This window comes from Mycteria americana, chromosome 1, assembly GCF_035582795.1.
Source record: "Mycteria americana isolate JAX WOST 10 ecotype Jacksonville Zoo and Gardens chromosome 1, USCA_MyAme_1.0, whole genome shotgun sequence".
Taxonomy (NCBI): Eukaryota; Metazoa; Chordata; class Aves; order Ciconiiformes; family Ciconiidae; genus Mycteria; species Mycteria americana.
Window position 1 is genome coordinate 84,257,466 of NC_134365.1, and position 27,485 is coordinate 84,284,950.

Consider the following 27,485-nt stretch of genomic DNA (forward strand, 5'->3'; position numbering starts at 1 on the left):
ATTCCCCTACGATAATGGGGGGATAGGGACGCCTCCATCAGTGCTCCAACACATGCACAACACCCAGAAGAGGAAGAGGAAAGGCAGGATGGCAGCTAAGCTCTGTCTCACTATCCACACCAAAATGAGAGCCTCATTACCTCTCAGGGCAGAGCAGCTCTGCACTGCTGCCAACAAGAACCACAGACCAAGGTGCCACAGTTTGGTCCTCAGTAAATGAAACATAATGTCCAATGAGAAATCAACCCTTGAGCTATTAATTTATTTTCATTTTCCAGGCTGGCAGTCTTGGTGAATAGATTTTACTCACTGTATAGCAAGGTCGCTGTGACAAATTTTTAAAAAATACAAATTCAAATGTTTTTTGGTTTCCACAAGCACATGAGCTCAGTGAGAAGGAACAGACTGAGACGGCAAGGAGAACAGCCAATCCTGTTATATTTGTCTTTCTTATTACTGACTTGCCATGATAAATATGGAAAATTATATTTGGCTAGAAGGAGGCTGAGAAAGGGAACAGATGGCCACCAAAAGAATACTAGAGCAGCTAATAGTCACTGGCATATTTCCGGGATAAAAATTTAAATTTGAAGCCAAGCAGAAGGGTTATCCATTTTTTTCTGATCAGGGTACTGTGTACGAAACTGATGCTGCTATGCTCTGACTAGATGAAGGTAGGCTTCCTGAAATGCATTCGCCGAATGGAATAAACAACCTCTATCCTGCAGTTAACGGCTCTTGCAGTTATGCTGACAGAAATAGTTGACAAGGTGGGGAAAATGTTTATGTTCCTACTGTATTTTGAGTGAGTGAGACTGCATTTGCTATGGCTTTTTAATATATTGCATGATTTAACACCTACATTGCATTCTCTCTATGTATTCTACAGGCTTTATTCAGTTTTGATAGAGGACAGAAAGAAGAAAGTGCCCATTTAAATGCAGAGACAATGGAGTCTATATTTTATATAGTTGTGTATTTAATAATTTCTAAAATTTTAATGCCTTTCTGATTTCTATGGTCAACTGGGTACTGAAAAAAATAAGCTGATGTTTTGGGAATTATGAAAATGTGTCACAATTTCTGATTTTGCAGAATGCTGTATGCTCAGTGCCTAAAACTACTTATGACTGCAGACTAGGTAGTGAATGAGGACATTGTTCTGTTTCTTGAGTGATAATTGGAATTAGCAAGGTAATACATGATTTGAAGGGCTGGAAAAGCAGGAGATGATAGTTTGGGTTTGAAGTGCAATATTGGAGCTGTAGGACAGGCCGAGTGCTATAGGAGTAGGACAGCCAGGAGTGAAATGGAGTGAAATAGTAACAGTTGCTGGAGTTTTTCTTTAGAGTGCATCTGCCAGAATTAAACCAGACACAACAGCTCAGCTGTAGATCCCATACTAGATGTACAGGATTTTGCTAGAGCAGCAGCTGATGGGTCATCTGGATCAAGACCATCAAATAAGTTACTGTGCAGACTAACTGATCAATCCACCTGCTCCCCATTCAGCCGCCAGCAGGACTGTTGTAGGCACAGATCAGTTTTTCCATGGATAAAAGATTATGCTATTTGGGGGAATCTTATGAGGGTTGATCAGTTATTGATTTTAAGGTGTTTTGAATAAATTGCCCAAAGAGCACTGAAGAACTATAAACCCTTATTAAGTAAGTTTTGAGAAAGAGAGACAAAGAGAATCCCAAATTTCCATGATTAAAAAAAGGCATGGCCATGGGCTGATGGACTGATTTTGCTTTTGCAGTGTAAAAAGAGAAATGTCCATCTCAAAATCTTGTTAATCATTCCCCAGTGAATGGAAATTAAATGGATTCCAAGTTCTGGCAGCACAGCTTGGAGTTCAGTCACCTGCTTCCTTAGCTCTTGCTGAGTTTTAAAGACATTTTGTGAATTGTTCATGCTCTATTAGTAAATACAATATATTTTGAAATTTATATTTAGTAATATAGACATCACTGCATAGCCTTTAAAAAGTATTGCTAAGAAATAAAATGCCATTTTGTAGTGAAGACTCTGCAGTCTGTACAAGTATGTGAAGTCTACTGTTTCTTTGGTTTTCAGTGATAGCTCTTTCTCTCAAAAATCCTGGCTTTATATTGACTTGTAGTTAGAAAAGCACAAAGTAGTTAAGAAACTGTCTCTAAATGGAGTATAATGTTTTCATGAGCTCCAGAAACTGAAAAATAAAGCTGGTTGGGAGTAAAGTATAGGTGAGGTGTGGGAAAAAGTATAACATGCGCTAAAATGAATAGTCTTATTAAGACCTGGGTTGATCTATCTAGTAGAGTTATGAATGTGGATCCCAGACTCCTCTTCAGAACAAATGTGATTCTCCCTTGAAATGCAGGGTACGTAATTTGCATGTGAAGTATTTGTCTGTAAAAGTACTGTGGCACTGGGTTTTCCATAGATCATCTGTGTAAATTCACACTGGAGGATATTGACCACAAGGATGTGGGGTGCACTGGGTGAAGTATATCATGCTCTAGGACATTCATGTGTAGGATGCAATAATCCAGTAGTTGTCTTCTGGGGGCATTTGTTGTGGTGGCTCTGGGAATGTTTTGGATTCACAGCACATAATCCCTTACCCCTGGCCAGCTGATCTCTAGTTCCAAAGATGGGAATCACTGAATCTGTCCTGCAAAGACAGGTCTTAGTACCTTTCCCTTTCCTAATATTCTCCTCTGCTCCACGGATGTCCATGAGCTTTCCTCTCAAACTGTACCCAATTAGCATAATAAGGCTAAACCCAGAGCTGTTGTTCTCAGCTTGTTCTGAATCTGAAGTTTACCCTTTAAGCTCACAGAAGGACTTATTTATTTGCGGTTTTTTTCTCCCCTGACTTTTCAAATGAAAAGAAAGAGAAAATACCCGTCATGAACACTAACAGCACAGTTGTCCAAAGGGCAGTTTCTAGCTGTCTGCCCAGCTTTAGTGGTGTCTTCATGGTTGACAGTGAGACAGTTAAACCTGCATGTCAGAGGGCAGCATTTCCTTCATGTGATCAGGTAGATTTGTACGGAGAGATTGTTTCTCTCCGTATTTAGTTTGGAAGTGTCTTCTAGAGGTCTCTAATCTAACCTCATCTCCAAGGATGGAGATCCCACAGCCTCTCTGAGCACCTATTCCATACTTACAGAGCAGGATGTGTCAGAGCCATTGAACATGTCATTGAACATCTTTAGCTTGATATGCACCTTTGTAGCAATGCCGATGTACCCTGGATATATCAAGGTCACTGTATGGACCCTGTATGGACCCATGTCCACTGTATGGACCCATGGACCAGTTTGTACACAAGCATCCCTCACCCACTACAACTCCTAAATATATGCAGTGTATTGGCACAGATGATGCAGCAGTCTCATCTGAGTTGTCCCTCCTTCCAAGCTCAGACTGAGGCCCTTTCAGCACAGCTAGGGTGCATCATGGCAGATGTTTTATGGCACTAGCCAATACAGAACACATTAAGCATACTCCTCCAGTATGCAGACATATTTTCATGTGGACTAACTGAAGTCCATGACAAAGGCCTTTAAAAAGTGATCCCCTGGCACTGATACTGGCACAGGGTTTTCAGTATCTAAATTATTGTAAAGATTTCTGCAACTCTCTACAGTCTGTTATTGGACAGAAATGTACAGTGCTACTTATCATGTTCATCTTCATAAAAAAAATGCTGAAAGCACTAGTAGAATCTTAAAACATGATGAGCTGCTTAACACTTTCCCCATGTTTCTTTTTTTGTATTTGTTTCTAATATTATCTGTTCATTGTAACCAATGGATTTTTTTCTATATCTCAGTAAATTTAAACAGTGATTTGTGTTTTCATAAAATCTGTACCGCAAGCTGAATCAGTTTAATGCTCTGTTAACAATGGATGAGCTCACAATCTCCCTTGTGAGGCAGTTTAAAGCTGTCTTTCCAAGCAGACTCACTATCTGCTTTCGAGTACATATTTAGGGATGGCAAAGCCCTCCCCCCCTTCCCCTCTGCTGACCACATGGGCATATCAAGCATGCTGAGAGGCATAATAGGCAAAGCAAGCTGCCTCTGCACCTGCCCACAAAACAGCTGTTCAACTGGGAGAGGAATTGCTAGAGCATAGAGCCTTTTCAGCAGCTTTTGCGGTCCTCTCTCATACGCTGTGTTGGCACAGGCATTGCCACAAAGGAAAGAAACACAGAAGCCATACAGAGATTTCAGGATTTTTTTCCAGAATAATTTGTATTAAAGCATCATTTCATGTCTGCAGTCTTCCCATGTGGATGCATTTTCTCAATCTCAGCTGACTGTTCAAGAGAGAGATCATCTGGGATCTAACAGAGTCTTCCATCAGGTATGTGACTCTTCAGCTGACTTTAAAAATATCTGAATGCTTGTTTTCTAAGAGACCCCTTATAATAAATGAATCTGAGCAGAGGGAAGTCCTTTATTCCCTGCACTCTTCCATTTCCGCACTAGCTGTCCCAAGTGCCTGCAAGTATTTTGTTTTTGCTGGCTGTTCAGTAGCATTTGAGGTATTTCTTCTGTCTAGCCACTTTTATTTCTTGAAGCTTTCATGAAAAGTCCACTGGAATCTCAGTTCTAAGGTTTTAAAGACTTTTCCATAGTATTGTGTGCTTGTTTTGGCTGGGATAGAGTTAATTTTCTTCATAGCAGCTAGTATGGGGCTATGTTTTGGATTTTTGCTGAAAACAGCGTTATTGCTGAGCAGTGCTTATACAGAGTCAAGGCCTTTTCTGCTTCTCACCCCACCCCACCAGCGAGGAGGCTGGGGGTGCACAAGAAGTTGGGAGGGGACACAGCTGGGACAGCTGACCCCAGCTGACCAAAGGGATATCCCATACCATATGATGTCATGCTTAGCATATAAAGCTGGGGGAAGAAGAAGGAAGGGGGGACATTTGGAGTGATGGCGTTTGTCTTCCTGAGTAACCATTACGCGTGATGGAGCCCTGCTTTCCTGGAGATGGCTGAACACCTGCCTGCCCATGGGAAGCAGTGAATGAATTCCTTGTTTTGCTTTGCTTGCGTGCGCGGCTTTTGCTTTACCTATTAAACTGTCTTTATCTCAACCCATGACTTTTCTCACTTTTACTCTTCTAATTCTCTTGCCCATCCCAGCGGGGTGGGGAGTGAGCGAGCAGCTGTGTGGTGCTTAGTTGCCAACTGGGGTTAAACCATGGTGTGTTGGAAAAGAAAATTTACTCATTCAAGTTGGTTGGATTGAGAGCTTTGTTTCTTTGCTTTTTGAAAAAAATATCAAACCTCTCTTTTCTTGTCAAAAGCTTGACAAGTATGTTTCTATCCTTCCCCATTGACAAAAATGTCACCGGCTTATATGAGTTGTAGCCTGAACTCTCTGGACCTTGTTCTGCATTTGATGGTGCATAGTTTATCTATTTCAGATCTATTTCAAATCACTTTTTTATTTGCCAAAGAAATAGTCTACCTAGAAACTTTTCTTTGCTGATAAGAGTGTCATTTCTCTCACTTTAGACATCCAAGAATATTAGAGGTCCAATATTCATAAAACCGCATCCTTAAATGTCTGACTTGAAAGAATGAGCAGTATAGAAATGGTTTGCAAATAACAAATGGGAGAAGTCTGAAGGAGGGACTAATAATCCTGGAGTTTTCAAATTAGTATAAGCATTTAATTTTCAGTAAAGTTTGCACAGAGCTTGCCTTTTCCTCGCTAACGAGGAGTGCAACAAAGGGGCCTAGTCAAAGTGAACTCCATGGGAAATGAGGGGGAAGGAAATATTGAGAAACCAGTGCAGGGAAGACCCTCCCACTGTCTCCACCCTGGTGTTTGGCAGCAGTCCAGTCCCCATTTCTCTTCTACCACTAGGAATAGCTAATGATGTTGCCTGCCATTTACTGTTCATGTCTGCTTATTCCCCTACAGATGCTTTATTTTCCCCACGCAAAGGAGTCCTGCTGCCTAGAAGGGCTGTTCAGTTTCCAAGCCCAACCACCTTTTCCAGCGGAAGCAGTCAGTGCTCTGATGCTGGGTGGAGATGCTTTTGTGGGGAAACTTTCATGCCCTAAAATATGCCAGGCTGCCCGATTTCCTGCGCAACCTCCCCATGCCCATTAGTACAGCTGAGAGCTGCCGGAGGGTATCTGCTCTTTTCCCCTTCGCCATTAGGTGTCAGAAGTGAACCACACACATTTGCCAAGGTTTTAAATCCCTCTGTTTTTCGAAGGTGTTTCACAGAATTGCTTGCTAGGTCGTTATGTAATATTTACTTATGCTTTCTATTTAGAAAGTCAGTCGCGGCGTTCTTTCCCTCCCACATCTGGAAGGTCAAGCAAAGCATGGTTTGGTTGCAGACACTGCAAACCCTCCCCACCTTGAAAGCAGCCTGCCTCAGATAACAAATAAGAGCTTGCAGAATGTCCTCCCCTCTCTTCAGGTAAGTTATAAAGCTCTTGGACATCTTGTGTTTGGTTAATCAGCTTCTCTCTAAGTACTGCTAAGAGAGTGTCAGTGGCAAAGTGTCACAAGTGCGTTTGTGTGTGGGAAGAGAGAAATAATTTGTCAGCATTTGCATCAGTTTCTGTTTTCAGCCATAGCTAAGGAGAAAAAAAAGGAAGAACTATAAATAATCAAATAGATAAATTGCTTACCAGCATGGTTGTGTGTATCTCCAGATATCTTAATGGACATCCAACATCACAGGAAGTTTTTTAATTCATCTTCACTTTTGGCATTCCATCTTTCTCATTTTTTCACAAAGCCTATGTCCATCCCCTGTCTGAACGCTTCTTCCTTTGCTGCTTCTCTCCCCAACAAATCAGGGACCTGCACTACTCATCACCACTACTCTGATCACTCCTTTTTTCACCTTGCCTCTCCTTCAATGGAGTGTCTTTGTTGAGAGACTTGACAGGTTCTATAGGGCGCCAATATGAACTCTTTTCAGATCTCTTGCACTGGAAGTCCCCACATAATGCATTTTGTTTGGGAAGTCAAGAGCCTTCTCAAATACTTTGACTTTGAAATTGGCAGCTTGCTACTAATACAAAGTATTTAATTTGGTTGGGGGTGTGTGTATCATTGGGCAAAGCTACAAGATGCAAAATAGCATGAATGATGAGGTGGAATGGGTTAGTCTCCAAAATAATTTAAATTTTCTTTAAAGCTTAATTCTGTGGCCTTCATAAGTCAAACCTGCACTCAACTTCTACAAAAGCCAATGATTAAGCTTTGAACGTGAAAATGAACCATCCCTCCACTTTATTTTCTGTGAAAAGATTGGAGCCAAGAGTTTTACAGAGGGGTTTTTTTAATTCTTTAAGTGGAATTTATAGGCTCCTATAAGAAGCTGTGTAAACACCAATAAGAAAGCCTTTTGCTTGGCTTAGAAATGCCAGGGGACAATAAACATTTCAATCTAGAAAGCATGATTATGTGTTGTCTGTTTTGGAGACCTTCTTTGTTTACCGTTCCTTAGAAATAACACAGCATTGCTGAACTGAGGGAATGTGTACTGAAATGGGCAGAGTGCAGTTCTCAGTCTGGGGCTCAGCAGGAAAGTGGTAGGACTGACTCGTGTCAGCATAGACCTGTACTTGAGCTGTTCAAGTGGTGCCGCTTATACCTGGTTGCTCTGCTTTTGTAGCAGTTAATATTGAAAAAACAAAAAGTAACAAGGTTAGATGCAAGTATGGGAAGCTGATTTTATTTTAAAACAAACCGCTTTTCACTTGCAATAACACGTTCTTAACCTAAAACTCACAAGCACCACAATGAATGTATCCATGTGGCATCAGCCCTTCTTGTAAGGACATGGTGGACTAGTATTGCCCACTGGTTAGTATATATTGTATCGTCTGGGTTCTTCTTATCTCGGCAACCATGCGCTGGTTTTTGAATACAGCTTTTGTACCCTTCTGACACTGAGAGACTGATCTTTTGTATCTCCATCCTGTCCCACCTCTGTGAGTCATCAGGACTTTCTCAAAGGATGAGGAATTATAAATAAATTAAGGAATAATTTATGTTGGAAGGGACCTCTGGAGGACTTCTAGCCCAACCTCCCACTACAAGCAGTGCAAACTTGGAGCGGGTTGCTCAGGGCCTTGTCCAGCTGGGTTCCGAATATCTCAAAGGATGGAGAGTCCACAGCTTCTCAGGGCAACCTGTTGCAGTAGCCAACCACTCTCATGGTAAAAATGTTTCTCCTAATATCTAATCAGCATTTCCTGTGTTGCAACTTGCATCCATTAGTCACATACCCATCTTGTCCTAGGACCATGCACGTCTGAGAAGAGTCTGGCTTTGCTTTCTCTGTACCATGCTGTCAAGTAACTAGACAGCAGTAAGGTCACTCCTGAAGCTTCCTCTTCTGCAGGCTGAACAAACGTATTTCCTGCAGCCTCTCCTTGTACATCATGTGCTCCAGGCTCCTGACCATCCCCTGGCCTCTCCCCTGAATTCACTCGAGTTGGTCACTGTCTTTTGTGTATTGGGAAACCCCAGACCAGACACAGTACTCCCAGCATGGCCTCACAAATGCTGAATAGAGGGGGAGATCACTTCTCCCACCCTGCTGGCTATCCTCTTGCTAATACAGCCTGGGATGTGTTTGGCCTTCTTTGCTACATGGGCACACTGCTACCTCATGTTCGGGTGGTTGTCAGGCCCTTGCCTGCAAAGCTGCATCCTTTCAGTTGTCCCCCAGCCTGTCCTGTTGCATGAGTATATTCTGTTCCAGATGCAGGACTTAGCATTTTTCTTTGTTCAACTTTAGAAGATACCCATGGCCCATTTTTCCAGCCTGCTGAAGTCCCTTTGGATAGCAGCCCTGCTATGGTCTGCACATTTGAGAGGGTGAACTCATGCATTGTCCAGGTCATCAATAAAGACACTAAACTGTACTGGTCTTAGTATTGATCCCTGAGGGATGCTGCCAGTAACCAATTGCAGTCCTTGGAACCTGACCGTCCAGCTGATTTTCCACTCACATTATGATCCATTTATCCAGTTCATATCTCACTCTTTCGGTTTCAAGCATACTGTGGGAGACAGTGTCACAGGTCACAGTGTCACAGTGCTGAAGTCAAAGTACAGAACATCCACTGCTTTTCTCTCATTGGCCAAGCCAATCACGTCATCAGAGAAGGCAATCAAGTTGTTCAGACACCATTTGCTCACCACTTATGTTGGCAAATTCATACTGGCTGTTCCAAATCAACTTCTTGTCTTTCATCTGGTTGGAAATGGCTTCCAAGAGGAATTGTTCCATAGCCCTCCCAGGGACTGACGTAAGGCTGACCAGCCTGTAGTTCCCTGAAGCCTTCTTGCCCTTTTTGAAGGTAGGTGTGATGTTTGCCTTTTCCAAATGGTCAGGAACTGCTCCTGGTTGCATTGACTTTCAAAGATGACAGCAAGGTGCCTTGCAATGACACTGGCCAGCTCCTTCCACGCCCTCAGGTGCATCCCATCTGGTCCTGCAGACTTAGGTATGTCCAGCTACTTAAGTGGTCCCTAACTATCTCCCTCTACTGCAGGTAATGCGTCTTTACACAAACACTACCTCTAGACTCAGGGACTTGGGAGGCCCGAGGGCAAAACTTACCAATGAAAAGCATTGGGTATCTTGGTCTTTTCCAAATCCTTGGTCACTAGGTCCCAAACTCCATGGGGCAATGGGTTCACATTTTCCTTGCCCTTACTTTTTTCCTGGTGATGTACTCACAGAAACTTCTTACTGACTTTCACATCCCTTGCTAGCTGCAATTCCAGCTGAGCTGTGACTTTCCTAAACATGCCTGCATGTTCAGGTAGTGTCTCTTGCATGTATCCCAGACAACCCATCCCTGCTTCCACCTTTTTTGTGCTCCTTATTGTGTTTGCGCCTGGTCAGAAGTTCCATGTGGGCCTTCAGCAATGTTTGGTCAACTTTCTGTGTGTTGGAATGGACTATTCTTGAGCTTTAAGGAGATTGACTTCAAAGAGCAATGAGCTCTCCTGATTTCCTTTGCCTTCCAGGCAGTCTTCCATGGGTTTATGAGAAGAAAATCCCTGAACAAGCCAAAAGTTGCTTTCCTGAAGATCAGGGTTTGTAGTTCTACTGCTTGTCTCACTCACTTCTCTGAGGATTTTAAACTCCACAATCACATGGTCACTGCAACCAAAGCTGCCCTTCCTCTGACCTTCACATCTTCAACCAGTTGTTCCTTGCGTGTGAGTAACAGGTCCAGCAGCACATCTCAGATCACCTGCATTAAGAACACAGTCCAGAAATCTCCCAGAATGCTTTTGCCACTTCAGCAGATATTGAGGTGACTGAATTATTCCATGAGTATCAGGGCCTTTAGGTTATGATGACTCTTCCCTGATGTAACTAATTAAAAGCCATTCTCACTAGGTTAGCAAAGCTGTTTGCAAGACACTCTTGCTCTGCTTTGTCAGATGGATCCTGTTTCTGCTCAGCAGTTCTTGTTCCTCATCCATGTTCATAGAAACCATAGCCCTCTGTAGCTTCAGCCAGGTATTGATGGATGCATTGGATGCATTGTCTCCAGCTGAGTCTTTTCCCCTCAATGAAGGGATTGAGGAGAACATAGCCTGGGCCCCCCACACCCTACACTCTTATCCCAGAGCACACTGTCTTCTGTCTCCTTATCTGTCTCTCTTTTATCTCCAGCCCTCAATCATCTCTTCATGGCTTGATTCTGTAGTCTGTTCTTTATCTTCTGATTCTGAGAACCCTGAGAATCTGCATGTGCTGGGATCTTGATGACCTGCTGATATAGGTGACATCTATATATGCTTTCTTCTGCAATTTGTTCCTTCAAGTACTTCTGCCATTCGTTCCCCATTCATACCAATCTTGATGTTTCTGTTGCAAATGTGTATGTGTACAGATGTTTCTGTGTATGTGTGCAGACTCAAGCCGGTGTGGCTGCAGTTCTGTGGGCTGCACAAGCAATCTCAAGGATTCTAGCACAACTCTCCAGCAGATGTGCCCACACAGAAATCTGAGATAGATAATGCCTATTATACTATCTTTCCTGCCCTCTGTACTAGGGAGACCATACTGAGACCCTACCCTAGCTCATGCGAGTTACTGCAACTTAATCAAACCATGGCAATTTGTAGCATTTATAGAAAGTGAGTGCCCATGTATTGAATGAACCTGGAAGATTAACTTCCCTCTCTTATTTCGAGATTTATCTTTCCATGGTCCAAAAGCCTCTAGTGCTATTGGCAGAATTTGCTCTCTACAATTTGGGATTGTAGGATTTTTAATATGTTTTTGTATATATTTATATAATTGCAGATCAGCTGAATGTTCATGAAAATATCTGAAAGCAAAATTTACTTTTTTTTTTTTTTTGCTTGGCAGGAAAATGGAACTCAAAGCAATTTTTCCCAATTTAACCTTCCAGACAGTCTTCCTGAAAGCGATACCAGAGCCCAGACAAAACCATCAGAACTGGAAAGCACCAGCATCAGTGTCAAACTGCCTATGACAGCTTCAGGTAGAATACACAAAGCATGCTAAAAAGACAGGAGTGACAGGCTGCCTGCACAGATAGGGAGTGTATGCAGTCAGGATATTCAGTGGCCAGAGGTCCCATGCTAAATGGTCACTGAAATATTTAACAAACAATTTGGAGGAAAGGGATATAGATGGGCTTGGTGATTTCTAAAAATCCTACTTGGGGATGTATGCAATAGGAGAATGAATAGACTAACACAAATATATAAATGAGAGAAGTATGCATTATACAAAAGAATGTATATTTGTCTAATACTTACAACAGGTCTTGTAGGTGACAGCAATATTCTATTACAGTGATAAAACACTTTTCCCACTTGCTTGTAGCTGTGTCACATTTTGTCTATGTGGGCTAAATTGCATTTTGGGAGTTCTCAGATCTAGAAAGTTTCTGGCAGAGTTAATCTATTTTTAGCAGGAGTCCAGAAAAAAAAAGTAGTGGCCTTTTGCTTTGAAATGGTTTAGCATCCCTGCATTAGTGGATGAAGATCTGCCACTATTTATCAAAACACCCACATGCATGCCTAGAGAACACGTTGATTTGTAATGCTACTGTCTGATTATTTATCTAGATTTAAATGATGTAAGTGGAGGTGTTAGGGTAGCTGAAATGTTTCTGTGCAGGAAGAATCTGAACTAGGAGAACAGCTGATTTGGGCCCCATTTAATTCCTAACCTCATGCCTCTGAACTTGACATTTTCTATGAGAAAAACAAGTACTTGAAAGCTTTGGTTAACTAAAGTTTACTGCCATTTTATAGACATGACAATCAAATCAATAAAAACATACAATTTTTTTATGTAATCTATGAAGCTTGCTGAAGCAGATAGACAACAGATGGGACTTTCAAAAACATCTAGGTACATAACTTTGCTCAGAATCAAATAATTTTTACCTAAGCTCTCTTAAAAGTCTTGCTGACAGGTGATGAATGGTTTGGTGAACATAATACTGTAAGTCAGAAAAAGAAACATAAATTTGTGCAAAATGTCAACATTGTAGAATCATAGAAATGTTGGTTGGAAGGGACCTCTAACAGTCAGCTACTCAGCCTCCTGCTCGAAGTGGCATGCTGTACTTTTTAAAATGTTCCATTGTAAAAGCAATTCGCCATCAGGTTTCTGACATTTTATTGATTTTTTGTTTTATATTCTTTTTTTCTGATTTAGAAGCCTTGAAAAATTTTAGAAACCAGTTAACAGTCTATGAGCAAAAAGAAATTTTCAATTATACAGAGCTATGGTTTCTTGGGCTGGAAGCTAAAAAGATTGAAGGTTTGCCTGAAACCCAGAATAATAATTGTTACGATGATGAGCATGGTTCCTACTTAAAGGTAAGTGGAAAAATTATGGTATTCATTTGCAGCTCAATAAGTTTGTAGTGAGTGTCTGCCAACTCTTAAGTGATCTATGTGAGATAAATGTTGTTTCTAGAAGATAAATACTCACATAGTGAAAACATCAGTACCAAGCACTTTAAAGCTCAGAAGAGAATCCTAAAGAGAGACCTACTTTGCATCTCATTCAGGACTGATGCAAGGTAGGTGGATTAATGAAGCATGCACTTGTTATTTTCTCTGTCACCCTTGTTTAACGTAGACTTCACTTGCTACCAGTCCAGCATCTTTCATAGACAGTAAATTCACACACACATGGACTACTTTAAAGCCTGATCTTTGTCGTACTACCTGAATCTGAACTACTTGTTTTCTTTTGAAGGTTTTACATGACCATATTGCGTACCGATATGAAGTGTTGGAGGTGATTGGGAAAGGGTCATTTGGGCAGGTGGCTAAATGCTTGGATCATAAAACCAATGAATTAGTGGCATTGAAAATAATAAGGAATAAGAAAAGGTGAGACATCTGTTGACTTTAAATCAGTACAATCAGCTCTGTATTATATAGGCAGTGACAATCTGGGATAATGTGAACAAAGCAAAATCAACCCCCCCTGGACATCAGGCTTTCATTAAACACAGTGAGAACAGAGTGAAGAAAGGTATGTCAGGGACTCAGAACTGGCCTGGACCCAGTGGAGACACAGTCTATGAAAGCAGGCACAGCTTTTCCAGACTTACAAGGAGGTCTCTGTACCTGTGACACAGTTAATAAACAACACAGGTAACCAGCCCTGCATGACTGAGAGCTGAGAGCCTACATTCCCCTGCAAGACTCCGAAACCACAGGAATATGCTGGGAGGCTCCAGTCGCTCATTTTAACACGAAAAATTCTGTGCTATGGTCCTAAGCAACCTCTTCTTGTTATGTGACTGGTTAGAAATTTTTAGTTGAGGTTAGCTTGAACCAGGGTCGATGAAGCAGATGAGAATGATGCTGTTGACTCCAGCAACAGAGTTTTAGCTGTTCAGTTTTCCCCCTCAGTGAACACTAAATGTAAAGACGCTCTTCAAAACTGACTGTCTTACTGTGGTAGGTGTGAAATATGGCCCTGTTCGAGTAAATGGAAGCATTCCTATGGATTTAGAAAGCACTAGGATTTTACTCTGGATGCTCATTTGAGACTTTTTTTCATGTAAATATTTTTTTCAGACAAGTCAAAATAACTACTCTTAAATGCTGTATAAGGCCAGTAAATTTAGACTAGGCAACAACCATAATGAATCAAAGTTACAGTAGTTAACAGGGGTGAATGGTGAATTTTTAATCATTGCCCCACATGTTGAGTTTACAGTAATTTTACGGTGTTTGTAACATTTGTATTGCTACAAATGCTAGATTGAGTTAATGTTACCTTTCCCATGTCCTGTGATATTTCAGATTTCACAGCCAGGCTTTGGTAGAAGTGAAGATCCTTGATGCTCTCCTGAAGAAGGACAAAGATGATACTCACAATATCATCCACATGAAGGAATACTTCTACTTTCGCAATCACTTCTGTATTTCCTTTGAACTGCTGGGGTAAAGTATACTTTCCTTTACACAAATGTTAAGGAACATTGTAGATCTTGTGCCTTACATGCTTTAATTTTTATGCCTTCTTTGGAAGAACTTGCTTCTCTTGGTGTTACAAGAAAGGAATACTGTTTAAATACAGACTGCATAACTGAGTCTTTGGTCACCAAAGGTGAACTGAAAAAGGCCCCATTCAGCCTTCACACAGACAATGACATGATCCATCCCTTATTTTCTGTGCTACGTATTGAAGTCTTCTTCCCTGAAAGACCTAAGGGGAAAAGAGTAAAACAATGAATTCATGACTGGTAAACTTCAGTGTATATAAATATGAATAATATTAAATAATTAAAAAGTATAGCTGTTCCTTGCTTTCTATGAATGTATGCTGCAGGACACATCTTAGGAGGAATTTTGGAGATATTTTAGGGAAGTCAGACCATTTTATTTGCCAGCCTCCTTGTAATCAGGGCATCAAACTGGAGTTACAGAGGTTATCCATGGTTCCTCATCCCTTAAAATAAAGCCCCCATTGCTGCACGTGTTATAGCCCTTGCTGAAGATTCATCGTTGTATGGAAGGCTTGATCTCAAACAAACAGACCTAAATTCATGGTGTTGCTGCATGCAAGTCTGTCACTCAGACACACAGGGATAAGAGTCAACTCCTTCTCTCCAGGGAAGACACAGACCGGTTTTATCAGAAAGCTGCTATGGAAACTTGTGTGAAAACTTTCATGGGATAGCCACTATGTTCAGCTCTTTACAGAAGAGTTGAAGACCGGTTGTCATATAAAAATATTTGTCTGGTGAAATTTGTATTGCTTCTAAAATATAGTGAAAACCCCTTAATTTGTGAACTTTCTTCTCCATCAAGTCCTGGTAACTTCATTTACTTCTGAAGGAATGAGCCTTGCTCGACACCAGTGGACGCATAAGCGAGGAAGGCAGAAAGCTACAATCGTTGATGTCATTGCAGCTGCATGGGGTCCTGCTGAGGACACCTCTTGAGATCATATTGCTGAGGACACCCTTGTGCATCCCTTCAACAGCCACCATCCCTGTGGCCATCTCCTCCTCTGAAGAATGACCACACGTTAAGCACTCAGTACTTGCCAGGGCGCAGCCCAGGCTGGGGGCTCCGGCACTGGGAGCTATGGGGGCTCCCTCGACTCTGCCAGGGTAGGGCCTGGCAGCCAGGAGCAGGGCAGCCGGGGGGCACCGGGGCAGCCCCAGCCCCGGGCATCAGGCACCTCCCTGGGGACAGGGACAGGCTGAGGCTGGGCCAGAAGATAGGCCTGGGGTGGGCCCGGCTTGGCGGGGCCCATAGCAGGGCTGCGGAAAGTGGAGACTGGCCCTGCTGTGGGCAGGGGCTGATGGCCCCGGGGGGCTGGCATGGAGTCCTGGGCCGTGGGCAGGTGGGGGGAACCCCAGGCTACTGGGCAGGGCAGTCGGGGCTGGTGGTGCCCGCGGGGTCTCAGCGCAGTGTTCATATGTTGCCAACGTGCTTAGCAGAAGTTAGCAACCTCATTGAATCACCTATGGGAAGGAGCTAAGATATGATGGCGACAGGAGGCATATAAAAACCTAACGAGACCTACATTTATGGGGGTATTTATCTGGAAAGATTTACTGCTGATTAAAAACTCTTTAGAGAAAAAGGATTTACACAAGGTGCCAAAGCAAAGACAAATGAGAGCGAAAGGAGACTGAAGCAAATTTATTTCTCTCAGTTCCTGAATGATAGTTGTTCTTGGTGAAAATCGGCATAGCTGCATAACATAGCACTGAGTTTCGTAGGCAAGCAAGTCCACTGACATTATGTCTTCTTTAGATCTGGAGGCTCAGGGAGATGTTTGTACGTATTACATGCAGAACAGCATTCTTAAGGAGGAAAATAGCTAAGGCATTTTCTTCTGCCTGAGTCCTCCCTCATGTAGGAAGACAGGCTAAATACTCTCTTAATGCACTGTAAACTAATCATGCCTTTAAAAATAAGTTCCCTAATCTCTTTTCTGCTTTCTGTCTTCTTCTTCTTCCACCCCCACAACCCCCACAGAATAAATTTGTATGAGTTGATCAAAAAGAACAATTTCCAAGGTTTCAGTTTGTCTTTAATTCGACACTTCACTCAGTGTGTGCTGAGATGTTTACAAGTGCTCTACCAGGAAAGAATCATTCACTGTGATCTGAAGCCTGTAAGTACAGTTATTTCATAACCTGTTATTCTGTACAGAATACATTAGCTTCATCCTTTTTTTATCGATCGAGAGGAACTCTCGGAAGAATCCTTAAAAGCCAGCAGGGTATTTGTACAGAAGCTATGGTTTATTTCAGACTGTATTAGTACTAGAGTCGAGTGATTCTTTCCATTGATTCAGTTCATTCACTGCAGTATTATACGTGATTTTCTGGTTGCCAAAATGTATGCAAATATGAATCAAATTCAGGTAATGACTTTTTGCTTAAAGAAAGAAAAAGGGACTTGTGAAATTAAGTATTTCAATATAAGGGACATTATCATACAAGAGATATTCACAAGGCAGCCTGTTTCAGGTTATCCTGTTAAGTCTATTTAATTTCATATGCATAACTATAAAATTAAGTAGCCTAGTAAATGACAAAGCCATTCTATAGTACAGTATTTAGGGTGCTCACCTGTTTCTGGAGGAACATCCGTGATCCAATTCTTGCTGCTATATCTGCTAAGCATTCATGCTAGGTGAAACATTTCCATTCTCCTTAAGCCCCAATCTTAAATTTTTGCAATTTTTGGAAATTTCTAAAGTATTTTAATTCTATTTTCATTTCAGGTGAATGTTTCTCTTGATTTCTTTTTCAAAACTTCAAATGAACCAATAAATAAATAAATAAATAAATAAATCACCTCTCAAGTAAAATTGCCAAGGATGAAATTCTGCTCTCACTTTGCTTAATGTGTCTTGACTCAGAAATCTGAAGAGTCACATACTGTCTGTACCCATTGTCTTGCCAACGTCTTTGCCAGATCAATTTGCAGTGAGAAGTGAGGCTTGCAAGATAACAAAAATATCTTAATCAGAAACAATTAACCCAATGGGAAATCTGTTTCCAGCCAGCCACAGACAAGGAATGAGGTTGGCAAGATCAATGAGTGTAGCCTGTATTTAAATAAAGTAACATATTAGTGAACATTTAGTGAGTTAACTAAAAGAGAATTTTGTTCTCATTCTACAATTGTACAGTTTCATTAATTTAATTTGTATTGCCTGAAACTCACATCTGTTATTCCATCTGCCTCCTATGATATTTCTCAACATAAGGTAGAGTACGGAGTTTCTCTGGACTTCATGCTAGGTAATCACTGCCTCCAGAACCTGGTTTTGCAGTTAATCAGTTCTCTTGCAATGTGAGAGATTCAATATTAGAGATAGAGTCCTACCATGAGCATGAAGGGGTACCTAGCTGCAGAGAGAGGCTGCTTCTTCCCATAACAGAACCAAGAACACCTGCGTAGTGGAAGTCAGTCCTTGCCTTGACTTTCATCAGTAGCAGCTTCTCCCTCCTGTCACACACAGTATTTCCTTATGAGTCCACTAATTACCCAAGAAACTAATTTGTCATTATTTGGCATCAACCTGGGAACTGCTCAGTCCTTCAAAGCTCTGATATATAATCACTTTAAAACTGGTTGATAAAGGTAGCCATCTCTCTGCTGAGAAGTGGAGAAAACTGTATGATCAGAGAGGAAATCAAAGGAAATCCTTGATTTAGATAGATTTTTAATGAGCGTAAAATTGAACTCTGCAGAAGAGAGCTAATAGGCTGTGTTTACTCATCAGTGCAAATATTCCTGAGCTAGCTGTTTAAGAATCACTTCTCAAGCTGGAATTGTAGGCACACGGAACTGTATCCATCTGCATCCAGCTAATAATCCATAGGGCCCTACCATTTCCATTCATCACTACCTTGGGATCTCTGCATCACACTGTTGTGAGCTGGAGAGAGGTATGCTTGCAGAGTCTGGAGAAGGTTGAAAGCAACTGAGAGAAGAATTGTGAAGTACGACTTGTTCATGGGGCAGGGGCTTTCTGTGGTTACAAAAAGGATGGTTCTGGTTAATTTAGCACAGCATGCAACCAGATGCAGTTTGCCTTTTACTAGATTAACAACAATGAGTTTTGGGGAGCTCATTCTGCTCACACGGCAAGCATTCTCACTGACTGGTGCCTTGATAGCAACACACACTGCACAGCACAGTGGCTTGGATTGTACATGAGGGACTAGTGTCCCTGTCTAGCTAACCTTTAAACTGGGTACCTTTGCAAATCTCCCCTCTGCTTTGGTTAATTGCACACTATTGGATGTCTACTCATGTTAGCAAATGCATTCCCAAGGAAGTTGTAGTTTGAAGCTTTTATGATGCAGATAAGTGTAAACCCAATGTGTTTATGCATTGCTTATTTTCCAAAGTGTTCACTAACCTAATGTGGTGTTAAAACCCTTTTTTCCCTGTGATTTTTTTTTCTCTTTAGGAGAACATATTATTATACCACAAAGGCCAAGGTTCAGTTAAAGTTATTGATTTTGGATCAAGCTGCTATGAACACCAAAGAGGTTTGCAGAAAAGTCAAGTTGATGTAATTTTCTTAATAAGCTTTCTTAATTTTAAATAATGTGGAAAAACTATTTCTTTGATTGAGCCAATATAGTGACCTATGCCACCAATTAGAATCTGATGAACTGTTCAGCCACTGGTGGTGGAACAAATACTGGTAGGAGACACGTAAGCTGTTACCATGCTTTTTCTTCGTCCCAAGCCTGATCAGCTCCTCTACTCCTGTTGAAATCAGAATTGCATTTGCAAGAGTGGTTAGCTGAAATAGGCCTATAAGGATAATCCCAATACTTCATTTAACAAGGAGTTTATCAGGTCCAGAGAGCCTTTCTCAGTGGGATGGTTAAATTATAATTGGTACTTTTTGGATTAATACAATGGGGGGAATGGGAACTATGCTTTTAGTTTAGAAAGTCTAAGTTCAGTTTTATTTTTTTTCTGTCAAAGGTTTAAGTAGAATGTGCGGGAGATAACAAGAACAAAATTTGTAAAGGATAAATGAATGTATAAAAACTCACCTAATAATAAAAACACTAATAGACATATTGTAAAGCAAGAATGATATCACCATCAGGAATGCAAATATCATCTGTTAAAAAAACAAACAAACATAAGAACAACAAACACAACCTAAGAAAGAAATCTGCACTGCATTTTATTAGCTTAGGAAAACAAAAATAGTCTTAAATGGCACATATTTTTCCTATGAAAGACTGATATTTAAGCTGAGCCAAACCTGTTCATCTATATTTTGGGATTCAGCCCATTAGATTTACATCCCAGTTTTGTAGGAGTCGGTAATAATTTTAGGTTTGCCCATGTTTGAGAAGAATGTAATCTGAGATGCAGCCTGAAATATTTGCGGAGAGTAACAAATTGAAACACAAAACAAGTGAAAGGAAAGATGGAGCATGACTGAGGAGACTGTCAGCTGAAACAAGAATTGGTACAACCCTCAAAGTGGTACAGGATTAGAGAGTAGAAAATAAAAAGTCAGCTATATATTCGTGACAAGAATGACAAAAACCAGACAACAATTATATAGTTGGTCAAACGCACAAGGGCACAGATTGTCACCGTGGTACTCTCTAACTGTACAGATTTGGTGAAATCACATATTGTGCAGCACTTACTTTTCAGGGTGCTTTCCTTCCAGAAAAATGTTGAATATGTGGGGATGCAAAGAAGTGCAGAAATATAAACAAAGTGACCATCAGAGAGATAGGAATAAGAAAATAACAGAGCTTGCATGCTGTAATTGTGTTCAGTTGTCTGAATGACAAGAGGTAAAAGAATTAGTCTACTCACTATGATGAGTCCAAATCTTGGAATGGGATCTTTTGACATCTGCTGTGGGGCTATAATGCATTTATGGGGAAATCAGAAGGCAGTAGGAGATGTTCCCTAGGTGTCAGTGAAACCAGTATTTCCTACAGTGCAAGCCTGTGATAATGAAGAACTGCTGATTGATGCAAGGGGAAGACCTCCAAGTAGGAAAATGAACATGGAGTCAGCAGAATCACAGCATTAGTAGAATAACTTATTTCAGTAAAACTTTTTGAAGAACAATTTCCAAATAGAATAGTGGAAAGCATATCACCCATTGATTTTAGGATGGAATTAGAAAAGGTTTTCAGAGCCTATGTGAGCAATCCCATCATGGCAGATAATGGATAGAGTAGATATATGATGCCTGAACATGTATTTCACTTTTCTGTGAAATCCGGAGTCCACATTTCTGTCCCATTTATGATATTTTGCTTGTTGTCTAATTTTCTGTTTTGTTATAGTGTACACCTATGTTCAGAGCCGGTTTTATCGCTCACCTGAAGTGATTCTTGGTCATCCTTATGCTATGGCTGTTGATATGTGGAGCTTAGGCTGTATCATGGCTGAGCTTTACACAGGCTACCCACTGTTTCCAGGGGAAAATGAAGTTGACCAACTTGCCTGCATCATGGAGGTAACTTTTGGGATTGTCTTTTGAATTACATACTCATTTGATAAACTACACTGCCAGCAATAAAGAGAAATGTCAAGAGATGATGAAATATATTTGTCTATGGGCTGGCCTTTTAGAGGGAGGTTTGTCACAGTCAAAGGGCTCTTTGGAAGGATGGGCTCTAATGCAGAACTGTTATTTCCATTTCATACACCAAACACTGCTTTGTACACTCACTGTCTTGCTTCTGAAGGAAACATATTATAATCTGGTCAGAATTTGTATGGAGAAGTTAGAACAGAAGAAGCACATCTAAGGGGAAGGAAAACCAATCTAATTATAACAGGCTCATCTTCTCTTAGAAATCAAATAATTGTTTGTTGAATTGGATCTCCTTAGTCCAAACTCCTGCTGAGAGAGATATTTGTGCTAGCATTTGATTAGTCAGCCGTGTCTTTTTCTAGCAAATCTTGAAAACCTCAAAGACTTGAGTAGAAACTCTCTGGGTGAGCTGCTCAACTGCTGCTCTACTCTCCTGGTGAAAAAGTTTTTCCTAATAGTCACCCTGAACTTCTCAAGCCACAATTTGTGGATGTCGCCCCTTCTTATACTGTCTGCCCCTACCAAGGAGTTTGGCTCTGTCATCTTTATAACTGTTTTTCAAAGAGTTTTAGGAATGTACTGTGGCATCTCCTACCTCAGATCACCTATCCAGTGCAAATGTTAGAATAGGTGCAAAACTGACCCATGAAAGAAAGTTACTTAGTTACTCCATACCAATCACTAAACTGCAACCTGATGTTGAACTCAGCCCCAAGTTCTGATCCTTCTAGTGCCATGTTAGTTTGTACAAGATTTTTCGAAGACAGCTTCTCTCCATGTGGCCTCCTACATGTGTCATTAACAGAGATGCTTGTTCTTAGAGTCTTCTGTGGTAGTGAAGATCCCAGTGTCATCCCTTATAAGATCACATTTTCTGTGTAAGAAATCTCTAAGGAATCCCTTAATTCCTTCCACGATAAATGGCAGAAGAGGAAATGGTTTGTAGACATTTCACAGTAAACTGCTTACATTCAGCTTCTTTTCGTATGGAGGAGGGTGAAATACCTCATGTCTCCTGCTAGTTGTTACGTATGTTTGCAAAATGAAGAGTAACTCCATGAATTAATTTTCTGTGTTGAAGGTATTGGGTCTTCCACCAGCTGATTTTATCCAGGCTGCATCAAGAAAGCGAACGTTCTTTGGTAACTGTTTCTGATTGTTTGTCCTTGCGGGATTCATCCCTGCTAGCTAATAACTAGTTAACATCACTGGTAGAAAGGGAGGGTCAGAGAACCTTCATTGCTTCTTAGCTGACAAGACTTCTTTCATGAAGAAGTATTGAGGAGAAGCAAGAGGGTAACGTGAGGCCTACAAATGAACCTGGTACTGTGCTATTCATGTCTTATGGGCCTCATTGCCAAGGTGGTAGGGAAGGGACTGGAAAATCCATTCCACTGTTACTCCTTAAAAATATTATTGCTAAAAGGAACACAGTGGCCTTTGGGATTAAGTTCATTCCTCTGGGTATAATTTGGTTTTGGAAATTACACAAAATGAACAAAAAAACACAGTGTAGGATGCAGTCTCTAGGACGTAACCAACATTGTTTGCCACAGAGCCACAATGCTGGCAGACTATCAATCTAACAGGGCAAATCTGGAGTTCGTGGGTGGATATCGGTACTGTTTTTGCAACTCTTTTAAAGATTTGGTGAGGATTTTTAAAGTAATTTTTTGAGCATGTCTTTATTTTTTTAAGATTCCAAAGGCTTTCCTAAATCCATAACTAACAGCAAGGGAAAAAAGAGATGCCCAGACTCCAAGGATCTAAGCACAGTGCTGAAAACCCATGATGCTGGTTTCTTGGACTTTCTGAAAGGATGTCTAATGTGAGTTCATAGTTTTGACTTACATGCAGCAGGCTAGTTTTGACTTTGCTTTCATTCTCTTGTGCCTTTAAAATCTTTGTATCTGTTGGGATTTTTTGGCAGGGTGTTTTGGTTTTTTTCAGGTTTTTTTGTTTGGTTTTTTCCTCATGGTAGTATTTGGATAACTATTATTATTCAGAGCTTATTGCAGGGAGAAATCATTGCACAAAAAGAGTATATGGGATTAGTCCAAAGTATGAAAGAAAGCTGACATCATCATATCTAAAAGCAGATCTTCATCTTCTGATGCTGGAGACTAAACTCTAAAAGCAATGTTTTTTACCCATTGAGGCCTTTGTATTAAATCCTTTCTGTTTTATCTGAGATAAAGGTTCATTCAGATAATATAGATAATGGTAATGCACTGTCCCAAGGCAGTGTATATCTGGAGATCAAAGTTTGGTTTTGTACTTAAATCTAACTCTCTCTCCAGCAGGAAGAAGGTCTTCCAATTTCCTCCAGCAGGAGTTATATTTGGAGCTGACTTAGCTGGCTTGAATGGCTTGACTATATTTTTTGTGCTAGGCCTTGGAAATGGCAATCAGGTGATACGCTGTGGTATATGTACGAAAACAATTCTGCTTCTTTGAGTATCTGCTCACAAAGATCTTGCTCTCTGCGTGCATGTTCCCTTGGGTGAGATTAGACTCTTTTTAGTTCCAATACACCATACGCCTCCTCCTTAGCAGAGGATAAAAAGGCAAAGTACATTCAGCCATGTCTCCACCCCAGAATCAATAGTATTGTTTGGTTGCTTCTTCTTGACTGTGGTAGTTAGCATGGAGAATTACTTAGTACAGTTACCAGACTGTTACCTTGTAGTTTGCATGCTGATTTAAGCCCTTTTTCTCCTTATCATAGTTATACTTATTTTTCATTGACAGCAGTCACATTGCACATTTCAGTAATTATTTGATAGACTGTATTTTTCCATTCTCTTGACTAGAATAGATTTTCAAAAATAATGCAAGAAGAGTCTGATATGTCTCAGATCCTATCATTTCTAGGATAAACTGCTGACTTTTCTCCAGTCAAGGATTTTGCTGCTGAATACCTAGTATGACAAGTGGTCCACAGCTGTTTTCTTAAATAAAATCGATGATTTGCACATTTTTGTAAACTGCTAAATGCAAATAATATGTAATTGTTAACAGTCTTCACACAAGGTAGAAATCCCACAGATTCACTATGCCAGAATATCACAGAATATCACAGAATAATTTAGGTTGGAAGGGACCTCTGGAAGTCATCTAGCCACCTTCCCACTCAAAGCAGAGCTAACTTGGAGCAGGTTGCTCAGGACCTTGTTCAGTTGGGTTCTGAGTATCTCCAAAGAGGGAGATCCACAGCTTCTCAGGGCAACCTGTTCCAATAGTGAACCACACTGGCCGTGAAAGCGTCAGTGGCAAAGTGTCTATGTGTTTGTGTGGAGGAAGAGAGATGTGATTTAGTGTCACCAGTGTATCATCTGTCATCACAAAGTAAACAGGACTTTTTAATAAATGAATTATAATATAATATAATAAATATAATATAATATAATATAATAATTTGGGAGAAGCAAAACTATTTTGTACTCAAACACGATAATGTATCTTTTCCAAGGCGGTCAGGTTACTAAGCGTTTTACAGGATGGGACTCATGGACCCTGCTGATATGAGGTATCATTTTACTAATAGGTCTTTTTGCCTGTGAGATGGTTATTAATGAGGTTTTACTCATCCATCAAAATAAAAGACTGAGCATGCAGGAACAAACTTTTGTCTGGTTGCCTTAAATACTGACCTCTTGCATAGGTGCAGTAAGGCTTTTGGGGTGAGCTTGGGTCCTAATTTATACTGTGTAATGGCAGCGGAAGCTGGTCCTGTACCTTTTCCAGTGTTACCTGTATGTTATGCAAAGCTAATATTTTGTATCTTCTTTAGCACTGACTGTAAGTTTCTTTCTAGCAGTTCAGTAGTACTTTCCTAAATAAATCCATGCTAACTTGTGGTTACATGAAAAAAAAATAAATCATCCCTCTCTGTTTCCCAAGAAGGTTGCTTTTAATGTTCTCTGCTTGCTAAAGCAGATCATTGGATCATGGATCCATTTTGGTTTGCTGGTCGAATCAGAACATTTAGGAAATAATTTCAGTGAAGCAAAAAAACCTGTAAACAAGTAATTTCAGGTCACATAGAAAAAAATGTTACATGTTTGGATTGTTTAAATTTTCAAATAATGAAGTAAGGTTTGAAATGAAAAGTCTTTTTGAAGCAAAAAAGAATTGAACTATTTTGTCTTTTTCAGTTGCCAATCTGTGTCTGTCCAAAACAGCCTGATACATTTGCCATGACTTTACAAATCGTTTTGTTCAACTTGTATACACCTGTTTGCAGATGAAAGCATCAGATCAAAAAAAAAATTAACTCAGCTCTTGTGATGACAAGAATATGGTTTTTTTCTATGTTATTTCTGTACAGTTCTGGACAGCACTGAGATTAGACAAAACAGAATGAAATAGTCTGCAACTCATGTAGACATTAGTAACAGAAATATGAATGCAGTACAAATGAAATGTATGTGTGTTTAAGCACTGGAAGAAACAGCAGAACAGGGGTTGAAAGGATGGTGTGTATTGGTAACAAATGACAGTGCTCCTAGGACAGTGCTCCCACCTGTAAAACTGGGGAGCGTGTTGTCTGTCTCACAGCCAGGAAGCCTGCACTCTGGTGAGACCACAGCACAGGTGACCAGCAGTGAAAAATCTCAAAGCTCACAGCAATTGCATGGCAACAAGGTTGCAGAATATCACGTTTGCTGTTCATTTTCCTGTTAGTCCAAAAGGAAGACAAACATATATTCCAAAATACAAGGAAAAACAGACCATGAGTAGCTACCTTGCCTAACATTTATGGAGACCGAAGTCAGCAAGGTTCTGATGTGAAGGACCATGCCCAAACAGCAGGTGACTCCTAAAGGCTATAAAAGATCTGTCTAAAGACTGGTACATCATCACCAGTCAAGAAGAACCCCAGAGATGTGATGAGGACTCAGTAGCTGACAACCCTTGTCCTCTGTGTGACACACAAGTGGTCTTGGCCAGAACACTTGTGAGTATGTGGGTGTGAGAACTGCGTGAATGAAACCTGTGAGAGGATAAAGTCAATGTAGAGATTTTGCAAAAAAAATCACCTTTCATTTCCATAATAAGATCTCACGTGAGTTTTTTTACACTAAGTCTCTACAGTAGTTTCAGATGCAGTTAAATTAGGGAAGACATAACTTTTAATGAATTACCCTATGTCTCATTTATGTTCCCTTTCTTGGAGCTTGCGTTGACAGAATGTGAAAACCTTGAAACAAATATTCAGTAGGGTCCCTCCCCTAATAACACAGTGAACTGCATATTAAAAATGGTTGGATGCTGCAGAGGGTTTGATCAGCAAAGCACACAGTGCTGAAGTAAATAAAAAGTTTAGAAGGATGGAGAAGATCACACAAGATTTTTCCTTGTTTTCAGTTAAAATTCTTTTGTTTCAAAAAATATCCTCATGACATGACTTTCAGAAGACAATACTGAATCTTCTGGCTTAAAATGACTCTTGGTTAGAGCTACTGTTAAATAACTGTTTGTCTACCATGGATTTAAGGTGGGAACCTGCCCTGCGCATGACTCCCGATGAAGCAATGAAGCATGCATGGATCCAGGAACCAAAAATATACAGAGCAAAACAGAAAACACAGACAAGGAAGCTGAGTGATGGCTTGTTCTCTACACCAGAAAAGAAAAAAGAGAATATTCGTAAGCATGTGCTACCTGGAGAACTAAATGCATTTATATCAGTGTTTGGTATTTCTTTATATTTAATATCATCTGTCTGAAGTAAGGTAAGGTGATAGTACACAGCGTGCAGATAATGGATGTTCACTGGAATGTGGTGGATAGAGCCACTATTTCTCACTTCTGTAGAAACCCATTACTTATGTTGTGTAGCAGCTGCCAGCAAGAAGATTGGCAGTACTAAAGATTCACATAGAAAGGTCTTTTCCCTACTGACAGCAAAATAGTTACCTGACACCACACCATAGTGCACCTCACTTTCAGAGCCAAAGAATGCATCAATGGTGGCTGTAAGATCCCAGAGAAAATTTTCAACTCATTTTTTTGTGAATTTGTGACGATCATGTGTTTATCTGCTGCTAAGAGTCTGCAGTCTTACCCTATCATTTTATTTATTTGTTATTACAGAAAATATCTGGAAAGATACGGCTGACAAAGTGAAAAGTGAACTGGCTGAAAGACTGACTCCTACTGTGCCCTCCACAGGCACAACAGAAAATGATGTGGAGAACACAAGGAAACATACTATTCCAGAGAAACATTTGGAGACCCAAACGGAAAAAAATGATCAAGCAGAATACAGTGGTGAAACAGCTCTTCCAAAAAATTCTCTTTTTTTCCCACCAATTAAGTAATACACAGCACAAGCGATGATTGGTTCAGTTGCATACCTGGTATATTTTGTAGGTATTAT

The 27,485-nt window shown here is 40.5% G+C and overlaps 1 protein-coding gene across 1 annotated transcript; it reads left to right on the forward strand.

Annotated features, from left to right (window-relative positions):
- The first annotated feature begins 746 nt into the window (after nt 1–746).
- Nucleotides 747–27,485, forward strand: DYRK4 (dual specificity tyrosine phosphorylation regulated kinase 4). Its single transcript, XM_075491754.1, has 14 exons — nt 747–770; nt 4,279–4,362; nt 6,299–6,448; nt 11,390–11,525; nt 12,716–12,879; nt 13,265–13,401; nt 14,326–14,466; nt 16,519–16,657; nt 18,974–19,055; nt 20,847–21,019; nt 22,182–22,242; nt 22,799–22,928; nt 26,601–26,752; nt 27,200–27,485. The coding sequence occupies exons 1-14, from the start codon at nt 747–749 to the stop codon at nt 27,424–27,426; spliced, it is 1,800 nt and encodes a 599-aa protein (XP_075347869.1). The 3' UTR covers nt 27,427–27,485.